The sequence below is a fragment of the Nanorana parkeri genome, unplaced genomic scaffold (genome assembly GCF_000935625.1).
Source record: "Nanorana parkeri isolate BGI_ZX_2015 unplaced genomic scaffold, ASM93562v1 scaffold1055, whole genome shotgun sequence".
NCBI lineage: Eukaryota > Metazoa > Chordata > Amphibia > Anura > Dicroglossidae > Nanorana > Nanorana parkeri.
Genome location: NW_017307323.1, coordinates 316,137 through 329,302, shown reverse-complemented (window position 1 = coordinate 329,302; position 13,166 = coordinate 316,137). Strand labels below are relative to the sequence as shown.

Genomic DNA, 13,166 nt, shown 5'->3' with positions numbered 1-13,166 from the left:
CTGATAACATCAAGCTCCCAAAGTGCAACTGAAAGTCTTCGTCAGCATATAATTTGGAGGTGCGTTGCAACCAGTTATTTTACACTTTACTATGCACTGCTAATTCTGCGTGGTAAGGTCTGCATTAACTGCTGTTCGTCACAACACTTCCCTTTGTGTCACACTACAACAACTGCATGGACACACACTTGTAGAATCACCCATGTAGTTTTATGTACAGCCTGATAAGTACATTGCAGAAAACATACACAAAGCTCCACTGTAATGCAAATTTCTTGTAGTAGCTCTGGCCATCATTCATGGCTGTGTACTGCCTACAGGATATCATTTGTTTGGACAGTGTAAACATAACACTCTACACATTACCCTGAAACATATAAAACATATATGCCATGTTACACATCTCTACAGCTGTACAGTACATGGATGGTACGCCATGACCATGTCAGCTACTGACAAGCAGAGTTCTGGCCAGCATCTGGTTGTATTTTGGGAAGAGCAGTCCCAGCTCTCGTCACACTCCATTAAGTTAATAACAATACAGATGAGGGCATTTTCTGCACGTATTTTTTAATTTCTGCAATAATTTAAATACCATCAACGTATGATCGACGGCCTATGTGCATACACACTTACTTCTATAAGGCACTAAGAATAGCAGATTAAATCAATACTAAAAATACATATTTTCTTAATCTAGCACAGAGGAATGCATTTATTACACACCATTTAATGTCAAAAACCCAAAATCCAGACTTTCTATATAACTAACATCTTGCCTTTATACATGGAAGACACACACACACATACTGTATATATAAAACACACTATAACATGTGCAGTTATTACCTTTGCAGTCTTTGCAGGTATGCAGAGATCCAAGCTGGGAAATCCTTATGTCTGCTGAGTTCCTGAAGTGCCCAATATTCCTTAAAGGGAAAGTAAAGAGTATTTCAGTGAGTTCATATTTTGTGTTACCCTCAAAGAATTTTTTCTGACTTGGACATTTTTACATGCTCACATTTTCCTTTTTTTGTAATTGTATTAAATGTAGACATTTGTAGATCACCCATTAGAGACAGGGTAGATTAGCTGCTGCAACAGATTAAAATATTTAAACTGTTTTATATCAGTGTTTTACATTTTACTCTTGAGACAGAAAGAGAGACTCAACAACTGAATGTGGCCGTACAACTAGCTAAAGATGATTGACAACCAAGTGATGGGTCGGAAGAAATCCATGGAAACCACGGTGGCAACTTTGGCCCAGGAAGCAGAGAGAAATTGGCAAAGTCTAGCAGAAGTAGTACAGCAGCTTGCAGGCCAGAGTTAGGTTGTGTGTTTGGTTATCCCTCACAACACTGGATCAACCAGGATGAGCCACTTTTTGAAAAAAGTTACACCCCATAATTAAGATAAGTCCTTCCCTTACACCTCCTGGTGGACTGCCGAAAGGGAATCACTCATAGCACATAGCTGACAGCAGAAGTTCTGTGGCATCTGGGGATTATGATTTCTGTGCAGGTCTCACATGTTCACCAGTGAAAATACAAGGTTGGGCTTGTGTCAATGAGAAAATGCAGTGTGCTTCCAGGTACATTCCGCTTGCATTCATTATCAGTTTGAGACACTTCTAAGATCACTTAAAATTAATTGGCAGCTGCAGTTGACCTCCTTCAGACCTACATTTGACCTCATTCTAAGCTGCATTAACCTGCTTGAAGCTGATTTTGCATGGCCATTAACTAATATAGGGAGAGAGGCTGACAGAAAGAAAAGCTTGTCATCACAGGCCCTAGAACTCTTTCAGGGTAAAATGTTAGCCCAAAAGAGGGTGATACAGTATTATTGTAAAAGGTCATAGACTGGCTTGGATGCTTGGAAGCCCCTGTGAGAAAGCCCTGGGGGGTACCTGGGAGTAAAAACAGTGCTGGAATATTTTGAATGAGGACATATTACCACCATGTGTCCTCTGTCCTTGGGCACTATGGAATGTGACACTGGCAGATTGCCCACATAACCTGTGTCAAACATGAGGGTGGCGGTATCATGCTATAGGCTGAATCTTTGAAAGGTCTTTCTTTAGATAAGCATTTCTGCCACAAAACAAAACAATCATCAATCCTTTTTTTACTAACATTTCAATCACTTTCAACCTATTCTTGGAGATCAAATCAAGGATGAGATGGGTTGGTAAATACAAAACATTTTCAAGCCAATTGTGCGGTGTCTGGAACAGTTGATGGATTCAAAATTTCCTACTAGGGATAAAAAGGGGCTATAGACTTTGCTTCATCCCATTTGTACCTTACCCTTGTTTAATTGTTTTAATATGAAATATATTGCGTATTGTGCTTCTCATGCAACTTGTATACGCTCTTCTGACTTAAGAAATATTTACAGTTAAAAAAAAAGGGCTATGGGCATGGAAATGTTGCCAATAAATTTAAAAAGAACAATCAGAAAGCAGCCATTAATTTACTCCAACAATGAGATTTACTGCCAACAATGACCACCCAAAATTAATCAAAATTAAGTCAGGTTAGTTTGGAATCTGAGATGGCCTTACTTTCAATAGATTCTACCACTATATTTCACTGAACATCTTACTTAAAAGAGAACTATGGTTTAAGTGTTTTTCCCCATAGTTCTCCTAAGGGTCACGGGAGGACATATACTAGCGCCCTCCCGTGACCCAAAGCTCAGTATATCGCGAGCTACAGCTGGGGACGGATCCCGACATTATTGTCAAGATCCACCCAGTGCGTGAGTGACAGCGGGCTCTGCCTATCTAGAGGCAGAGCCAGCTGTACCCGCCCCCTCCCCCGTCCGTTCCTCCACTCAGCACTGGAGGATCGGAGCGGGGGGAATCCCTGCAGGGAACTGTGACTGACAGTGACTGCTCTCTGCAGGGAGATGATCGAGAAGTGAGCGAGCGATGGTATGTGTCCCCTCACTTCCCGATCTATTGAGCCGACGTGTGACAGTTTCATTGTCACACGTCGGCTCGAACTATGAGGTGGAGTGAAAATCACTCGCCTCATAGTTCTCCTTTAACCTCAGTGAAGTAACATTTAGCGGTACATTTAAGTAGCATCTTTAATGACCTGTGTATTATCAATCTCTCTCAGTGTACACATCTTCACATACCTCAGGGATGCTGAGACTTGTTAGCTGGTCCATTGTAATCTCACTAAGCTGACGAAATGACATTGTGAAATCGCTCCCAGTGTCTTCCATCAGCTGTAAACAAGAAAAGCCACAATGTGACATAAGATTATCTATATGACCGCTTCACATAATGTCTTCTGTCTAACATACATTAAGGAAGGATGCAATCAAGGTCAGGTCCTCTTCACTCGCACCTAAGAAGCCCAGCTTGGCCCTGAAGAGTTCTGTAAATCTGCAAACAAGAAAGTTATGTGAATAAGTGTTTGTGACATTGATAAAGACCATACTTAAAGCTGATTGGTTACTATGGGCAACTGCTATAGCCTCTGTCTGCTCCAGTTTTGATAAATATACTGTGTACATGGCTTGTTGACAAGTCTAAAGCTGGTTAAATCACATTCCGGTCTCTCAGTACCATCCCTTTTAGAATTACCACCAAACTGTACCCTTCCACCTGACTGCATACAAATTGAACATATTGTTTAATCCCTTCCTGCCCTCAATCCCTATATTAAAGCAGAATTAAATCTTGATGGCTCTTGCCATAATGTGCAAATATGCACTGCATATTTGCACATCATGGCACATTTACCCCTTAGGTCCCATTCACACTTATAAATGTGCGATCACATGATTCTTGCCAATTCCTCCATGAGACTCATGCAATCTGCTGGGGACGAAGATGCTGTACAATACAATAACAGCTGCCAATGCACAAAGCTGTTCACAGGCCTTTTGTAAGTAATTGCAGATGGTGCGATTGCCTGTGGACGATCACACCCGGATGCAGATTGTGTGTGTCCAGAAATAGTCATGCACAGGTAACCGCAGCCTGTGCGATCACTTGCGAATGGCCTGACAGGTCCAGGCTCCAATAATATTAGGCAAATGTGCAGCACTAAACTTTATATCTACAACAGTCCTGTGCTTAAAAGCTCTTGCAACAAAACCTTCAAAATATTTCCCGTATTAATCTTCCACCTTATTAAAAAAAAAAAAAAATCACACCTCCACCACCAAACTGTTAAATGAATACCGCAATGAAACACTCACCCACCGCTCAGCATTAATTTGAAGATTTTGTTGCAAGAGCTTCTGATTAAAGGACTTTTGTAGACACAAAGTTTAGCGCTGCACTCTTCTTTAATGTTATTAGTGTTTGGCACTGTACATTGTTCTTGTTTGTGCTTTTTAATTTATTAGGTCTAGGCTCCTGTCGCCATCATGTCCGCCATTTTCTTCCACTTCCTCCAGGTCCTGTGCATCCTTTTTAGCCACTGGAGGCCGCCGATGTTGTAACTCTTTTGCATATGCACAGACATCATCCTTGTCACTTGGCTCTATTTTCAGCATGCTGAGAATGACCAAGGCTGTGCTAGGAACATACACTGTTCCAAAACCTCTTGCTTCTGGTAAACTTCTAACTGTGGGACTTTAGTTCCGCTTTAATATACCTCAGCACACTGCCTTGGGCTGTGGACATGTAAATAGCTGCCCATAAACAGAACTAGCAGCGTTGTCAGATACAGCGATCAGGAACAAACCAGCATGGTTGCTGATTATGTGATCAGACGACTCAACTGTCATTGTCAATGACAGAAGCAGTCAGCAGGCTGCAGCTATTACAGATATAATTAGTTTGTTAAATAATTGAAAACATTTTTTTAAATATTATTATAAGCCATTAAATGTATCACGTTCATATTTTTGTTATTTTTCAGCTTATGACAAAAAATCTGAGCAGGGTAGTTATTAAAACAGTGTGCCGAATAAAAAAGTTATGAATACTCAAATAATCTAAAAATGATTGAGGAATGCAAAATAGCCATAGAGTTATTGTCACACTAATCAATCAATGCTGAATGTCGTAATGTAACCTGAGCATCCAGACATCAATGATGGTCATGAAAGGGTTAAAGGGGAACTATGGGGAGAGTGAAATTCCCATAGCTAGAGCCAAGGCATGACACTGCAGGTATCACACTCCCGCTATATAGCTTGAGAAGTGAGCGATCACAAACTGCTGATCGTTCAGTTCACAATCTTCTCCCTCCACAGAACGGTGACTGACCGTCATACGCAGGGATTTCCCCCTCCCCTCTCTGTTCCGCCAACATTCACTGGAGGGACAGACAGAGGAGGGGGCAAGCACAGCTGGCTCTGGCTCTAGAGAGGCAGAGCCAGCGATCAATCAGGTAGTAGAGTGGCTCCCGACAATATTGTCAGCATCTTTCCTGGCTGCAGTGCCGCTCTGCGCTTTCCCGTTATATGCTGAGTTTTAGGTCACAGGAGGACATTACTAAATGTGCTCCTGTGACCCAAAAGAGAACGAATGCCAAAAAAGGTTTGGCCATACGTTTAAGCAATCCCTTACGCTAAATACATGTTGACAATTTAAATGAGATTAGAAAGTCAGAGTGCTATACGCATACCAGGTTTAAGAGATATCTAAGGTAAGTCCTACAAAACAATGACCTACCTGTGGTAATACAGATCAGGAAAGCCTGCAAGTACAGTTGAGGCTCTGAAATGGAATCACACAATTGGTTTAGCTATTACAAGCAAGAAAGTGTTTTTGAAATGCAGATCACCTGTATATAAGAGGTACATTTTAGGAGGATGCTTCTGAGTTCAATCACCTTACTGTAAGTTGTCTCTCTCAGGTAGTAGAACTGTGTTCCTGCCTCCATCTGCCTGATGTCACTCACTAGAATGTCTCACACCCCTTGTTGGCATTTTAAATGTATTTGATATTAAAGAATATCTAAAGCCGCAACTTGTTTTCAATTTTGGATAGAGTACAGACTTTTGCTATGTTTCTTTGGGGAGATTTTCTGCTGCTCATCACACAGCAGGAAGTGGGTGGAAATCCTTGTAGAAAAAGGGAAAGTTATACACTGCTCTATTTTTTTGTTCAACCCGGAGGCTGAACAAAAACAATAGAGCAGATTCCTCCATCAATGCTACAAGCGCTTTGATCAAGGAATCCCCACTGGGTTTTGTTTTTTTATTACCCGAACAGAACCGGCTGCTCATTGGCTGCTGGCTCTGCCCATAAGAAGATTTTCCAACTAACTCCTTTGAACTGCTGATAGAGTAATGCCGGCCGAAAATCGCCTAGTGGGTGCCGTTGTTGCCATCCTTTCATTTGGCGTTCCTCAAGAACCAGCCGAAATTTGCACAGTGTATGGCTACCTTTAGACAGCTGACACCAGAACAGGTGTCCCCATATGAAGATTTCTCCTCTAGTCCAGTTCTGATGACAATGCCATTTTTATGTCTTTTCACTTACTTCCAGTCCCAGTGGCAATGGTTACCCAGACAAATAAAGGTTGGGCAGCCAACTACCCTGCAGATCCTTTGGAACCAGAAGTCCCAAAATGCACTGAATGGCTGTATCACATAATTTCTAACACTAATGATTTCATTACATGATGCCTCTATAACAAGCTCCAGCTGGCACACAGCGCCCTCTGCTGTTGTAGAAGAGAAAAGCAAAACGCATGTAAGGTTGTTCACTGCTTTTTTTTTAACATCCATACTTCCAACTTGCTCTAAATCACTATTGGTGCATGCTAGCTGAAGGAATTGTACCTGCCAATGAGACTTAGATGAAATACTAACTTAGAGCATATTCAAAGCCAAAACATTTTCTTTAGCTTTGCCTAGAGTAAACAAGAATTAAAACCACTTGTGTGGCATTGGAGAGATTTCCATTCACTTCCTTTCCTGTAGATTCAACAGAAAGTGGGAGGAAATCTCTCCAAAGTGACGGAAATCCCCTCTCAGCCCGTTGTCACTGGGGCAGTTGTCTCCATTTGAAGATTCGGCCTATGTTTAAGTTCTGGTGATGACTCCAATGTTCTCTTTTGCTGAGTTTTGGTGACTATAGTCAGTGATACAAAAAGGATGAATCGAGCAGGGTCACACACAGCAATAATAACCCCTCAGCAGCCCCTATCCAAAACTAGAAAATAAAGTTTTGCTTTTAGATAAAATTGAAAGTGTATCTAAGCCCAAAAACATAGAATATATTTATTGCAGCTTACCAGTCAATAAATGTAGTGGCTGAATTTGTTTTCGTTCTTTCTTTTCACCTGGTGATACAGCCAGTAACACACTTCCTGTCTTAGGGTGGCTCCACTCTATGAAGGAGCAATGGAGCCACCCTTGGACAGCAGCATTGTTACCCTGTGGGGAGGGTGGTGTTACATGGGCTTGGCTAACAAATTAAATCTGAACTCCAGCTAACATGTTTTAAGCAGTTACACCAACAGGTTTTTTTTTCCTTTTGGGATAAAGGTTTTACATAAATAAATGAAAACTGACCCTTATTAGCACCCCTGTCAGTGTTAAATGGTTTGTCTCAACCTTCTGTCTGCCACTTCTGCTGGACAGCTTGGCCTGTTAAAGGAAGTTGAAAAATAAACTTACTGGTTAGATCACCAGTTGAAAATAAAGAAAAATAGCCTAAAAAAAGCCACCACATCTAAGGACTGGTAAGCTATGAGATATAACATTTTTGCTTTTGGGTTTACATACACACTTTATGGTGCAATTGTATATAGGAAAATGATCGGCTCCGACGACAATACACTATTGCTCATTTCGAAGATTTTATTTTTTTGACAGAATACTGTGCTCCGGCTTTAATAGAGAGCCGGGTTGGTATTCCAAAAAGTTAAACTTGCAGAAGACCCACCTAGATCAAAGTCTCAAAAACCCAACGCTAATATATATACAAGTTAGGGTGAATTAGCATGTTCATTATGCTTCCACCAAGCTGTCATTCTGTTTTCTAGTAGGGGTCTGCTAAGATAAACAGCTCATTCCATCTGTCATTGGTCATTTATCAACACAACATTATTCTAAGCTGTCATAATCCTCCCAGGGACCCAGTATCAACATCTTCAAAGAGGGCACAGGAAAGCACACACTCCCGGCGGCTGCCCCTGTTGCCACAGTACCAACGTCTTGGGGTCCTAGGTGCAGACAGGATGAAGGTGTTTATAACTTGGGGGGTGAGGGGGATACTCACAGTTGCCTTTGTCTGCTGTCCATAAGAGGGTTCAAAGCTTGAAGCAGCTTGTTCAGATTATACATTCCAACGTTGGCCTGGTTTCCGATCCTATACCTTCCTTCATCGTCAGATGTGTTTGGAATATAATCTATTTAAAGCAAACACACAATGTATTACTGAGGTACAGGGGAAAAAAAACAGCAATTAAAATAAATACCCGGAGCAGCCAGTTCAACAATAGCCATTATTTCTGACTTGATATTTTGGAGGAACTTAAGCCTTTCCTCGCAGTGCGCTGCAAGTTACAGGTTGTTTATTTTGATAGGACTGGCTGCAGACTTCCAGATGGTCTTCAACATCATCTTCCTCACGGGCACAAATTGTCAGGCAATTGATTTCTAGAGCTACATAATAAACCTTACATGTTATGTTAACCAGAGTAATCTGTGAGTAAGCTGCAGCGGCTTCAGAATGCTCATCTATCATCCTAAACATTTGTTTTCTTTCCAAAATACTTTAAATCCTTCCGTGCTGGGGGCAAAGGGCTATTGAAAACTAGACTGAACTTGGTGTTCTGTACTCGTCATGAAAATGTTGCTGGTACTGGTACAATGTATTTATTTACAGCATTTATGTAGCACTGAAATTTAAAAAAAATTATCTTCCTGCCAAAATGTTTTCGATAGAATCATGGAATCATAAAAATCCATGTTTTTTGTCTGTCGGGAGATATCTATTCACTTCCTGAGAAACAGGAAGTGAGTAGCGATCTCTACAAAGTAAGGAGATGCCCTCTCTTAAGCTGGCCCAACGTATAGTTTTTTTCTTGTTCGGCCCGCAATCCAAACAAGAGAAATCCACTTTATTTTCCCATTCATGCTAAACAACATAGATGGGGAGAATCTCTCCTGCCAGACCATGGCTGTTAGAATACCTAAACAGTGACTGCATCTGATTGTCAATTTTCCATCCAGCTCCTTTGATTTTTCAACTGAAGTTTGATGGACGTATGTCTTTATTCAACCCCAAATACTATGTAACTATGTAAGGCAGGTGTCGATGCCAACAAGGACACCAACAGATAGAATTTTTACAGTGTATGGCCAGCTTTAGACATCTGTCTCTGGAAAAATTGAAAAATGTCCCCTAACCTTCTGTTCTAGTGACAACTCTATCATTTTGGATTTCCCAACCCTTTCTGTCCCAGTGACAACAGTCCACAGGACAAACACAAAGGATAAACCTTTCTAGCGTGGACAAAAAAAAACCTTCTCTACTCTGTCCCAAAAAAGGATTAGAGTTACACTTTACATATTGAAAAATTTTCCAACCGCCTCCTTTGATCAGCTGATCGAGGAATGCCGGCTAAAAGGGAGCCCGACAGCTCCACACACAGCTGGATCAAGAAAAAAATGCATGAGCTTCATCTAATGGCAGTGTCCACTTAGACTCTAGCAGTCTATAATTCTCTGTAGTTGCATTTGTATGCTCAACAGGCATGGCACCCAGAAAGGCCAGTGTGTGCTCCTTCTGCTGGTTCTTCCATCCTACACCTGGATTCATGTGGCTTACCCACAAACTGCAACCTGCAACAAGGGTCGTATTCATGTATTTTAGTGTCTGATTTAAGTTAGTTAGTTAGTTAGTTAGTTAGTTAGTTAGTTAGTTACTCCTGTGCTCATTTCACAGATTTGAATATTCAACAGCATCATATTTAACATTTGGAATCTCACCAGCATCATATTTTTCCATGAAGCCAAATGGACCATAATCAATGGTGATTGAAAGCAAGCTGAAGTTATCGGTATTGCACACACCTATGTGTAAACACAAGTTACAGGAAGCAAATCAGTAAAAACAAAGAGTTAGGTCTTACAATAGGAGCATGAACTATAAAAGTTCAGCAATACGTACATTTTAAAGCTGAAGTTGAGGTAAACAACTAAAAGCACAATTAAAGTACATAAAAGGGAGCTGTTTTACATGCTATAGAATTTGTATTTGTGTCCATCCAGTTCTGAGATTTACACAACCCTTCCAGACAGCAGAGCTAGATTGGTGACTTTTCTCCACTGCAGTTAAGCAATACAGCTTGGTCATCTACTTGTCCCCTGCCTTCGATTGGGCAATGAAGGAGTAGCAGCTGACTGACAAAGTCATCTCCCTCCTCCTGTCAGCATGATTCTTGTCAGTACATGTGCATGCAGCACACCTAATAACAATCTACTTTATTGCATTTGAATGGATACTGTGTGGCAGGATCCGGCTGATTATTTTTTTTTCTTCTAATGATAAATTATAAACATGCATGCTTTGATTTCCCCATGTGTGTATTCCCTGCCCTCAACAGACACTTATTTCCAGCAACCCCGTGAAAGCTTTGCCCAATGTATGGAAACATATAAAACTCCGAATAAAATATTTTGTACTCTAATTACAGTACTAGAACAACAGTTTTATATATTGCTTACCAGTTCTTGCCAAATCAGGAGAGCAGCCTAGGGTGACAGCACTGCTCTCCCCATAGATACAGTACAGTCAATGACTGTTGTCACTCTAATACATGAATTATGTTACTGGCAGGTAATAAAGTAACTCTATGTTATCCTAATTAATGTAGTACTTGAGTGGAAAAGAAATTCTGTGAGCACAGTAGAACAAAAGTGAGCCATTTTTTAAATAGATTAAAACCCGAACCTCCTGTAAAATGTCAGGTATGTTTAAATTTGTCAACGAAATTCCAAAAGTTGTTCTAAGGCCTTGTTCACACCAAGCGCGGAGCAGATCCAGACCAGAGCAGGTGCAGACCGGATCAAAACTGCGTCCAATGTATTCCTATGGTATTTTGAGCTCCAGTTCACATCGCAGCGTGCGGATCCAGACCAGATCCAGACCGGATGAAAAAACTGCGGCAAGCCCTATTTTACCTGCTCTGGAACGCATCAAAAACGCATCTAAAACGCAAAAACGCATCAAAAACGCATGTAAGTGCCTGAAAGCCCATGTTAAACTTTTTTTTTAACCAAAACCGGCCCTAAACGCATCAAAAACGCGTCTAAAACACGTCAAAAACGGGACACAACCCACTGCACTGCGTGTGCAGAAACCTGACCGGATCTGGTCTGCATTTGGTGTGAACAAGGCCTTAGTGTTAAATCTGCTTCTTTCATCACAAAAAAATGGTGATCCTGCCATAAGGGCCTTTAATCAGGTACTATCTGTTATAGGGTTACAACTGCCCCCCAATTATGCTCCTGCATTGTCACCTTGTCACATGCGCACCTGGTGGAGACTGCACGTGGCAGTGGTGACGCACACCGCCAGGCATGGCCCACCATTTTCAGGAAACTGGACCAGCTGGAGCATGTGCATGTAGACAGGATGTAACTAAAAGAGGCTACAGGAGATCAGTAGCAGGAAGATCCAAAAAATAACAAAAAAAGGTGAAAATAGGATTTTTTAAAAAGTGGCAGTTATTTATGATAGGCAAGACTTTGGAAAAATATAGGAATAGTCATCCAATTAGGGCTTGGATCTACTTTAAAGTGACATTAAACTCAGGAGTTAAATATTCAAAATGCATTCAAGTCCCTTAAATATTAACAAAAAATGTATCTTATTTGTGTATCACTCGGCTGTAGATCCTCAAATCATCTCTGAATTGGTGCCGACATGGTCCCTGTGTGTGTTATAAAGTAGTCAGCACTTCAAGCTCGCTACTAGGATGAACTACAATCTCAATAGAAATTAGTAAAATAAACATGAGATTGTAGTCCATCGTCTACCGTTGTAATTGAAAATTGCTAAGTGTCTGAAAAACACATTTTTAATATGTCTCCTCCCTCAGAGGTCACCATCTTATGTAATAGGCAACTATCTGGTAGCTCGTACACTCTCTGATTGGAGGTCGCTAGGTATGGGGGAGAGGGTCCTACTAGCTTGCTCTGCATTGGAAAATCAGCCTACCTATTACAGTAAGTGACACTCCTAGACAAACATCTGGAAGACACCGACCTGGACAACTCCCTTAGAAACAGATATTAATACCTTTCAGCTTGTTGAAAGAGTTCTACTATACCACTGCAGCTGGGAACATTGCAGATCCTTTTGATCAAGTGATACTTTTTCTCAGCAAATGAAAAAATATGTCTCTGGATGTTTGCTGCCAGAAGCAGGGCTGGATTTACTCTCTCTGCTGCCCCAAGGCCAGGTTCCCCAATGCGCCCCCCTACACGCCAACCCTCACCCCCACCCCACCCCCACCACCATGGAGAATGGCACACCTGCAGGCTGCATACAAGTGAACATCACCAAGATAACTTGTACAAAACAAGCGGCGGCTTCCCCTCTGTACATGTAGCTCTGCTTGCCCAAAGCAGGGCTAAATGTAGAAAACAACTGCCCACCCGGCGCCCAGAACTGCATGTCCCGGGCGTCGGGAGATAGGAATTCCACACCCCTGCTGCCTCGAGGCCGGCCTTAGTTGGATTTGGAGTTTGGTGAGTAATCACTGCAAATTCTATGCCCAGTCCATGGACAATAGTCGTGAATCACAGCTGCACAGTAGCACGAACACGATTCACCCACACAATGCCGACCATAGAACCTACTTGCTGCAATCACTGAAATGTTACGTAGGCGGAAAACGGTTTACAGTAAGAGCGATTGACTCTTCAAGAGAAAGCAATTATACTGAAATGTGTTTATTTTTTTCTATTAACCATTGCTTCTGCATCCTGCAACTGAAAATACCAGGGGTATCTGCAACTCTGCAAATGTTTATTTCTGTTGAGACCAAAATGACTTTTCTGCTTACTCTGTTGTTTGTGATTACCGGATCGTTCTGTGGTGGAAACATTTCTGGCAGTTATACTGAACATCTTTAGAACACATTGATTGATCATATAGTGCACTGTTCCCACATAATTCATTATGGTAATGTCAGTGGTCCTTTTTTTGGTGGGGGGGGGGGGGC

At 41.5% G+C, this 13,166-nt stretch overlaps 1 protein-coding gene across 1 annotated transcript in view; it reads right to left on the bottom strand.

The window, feature by feature from the left end:
* The window catches only part of LOC108796099 (UPF0061 protein azo1574-like), a 67,680-nt gene that overhangs the window by 10,688 nt on the left and 43,826 nt on the right, over nt 1-13,166 (bottom strand). Inside the window, exons 14-19 of the mRNA XM_018567493.1 lie at nt 9,925-10,008; nt 8,210-8,339; nt 5,651-5,695; nt 3,322-3,403; nt 3,151-3,243; nt 850-929 (exon numbers count right to left, since the gene is read on the bottom strand). Of these exons, the coding sequence (XP_018422995.1) occupies nt 850-929; nt 3,151-3,243; nt 3,322-3,403; nt 5,651-5,695; nt 8,210-8,339; nt 9,925-10,008 (514 nt within the window). The remainder of the gene's footprint in view (nt 1-849; nt 930-3,150; nt 3,244-3,321; nt 3,404-5,650; nt 5,696-8,209; nt 8,340-9,924; nt 10,009-13,166) is intronic.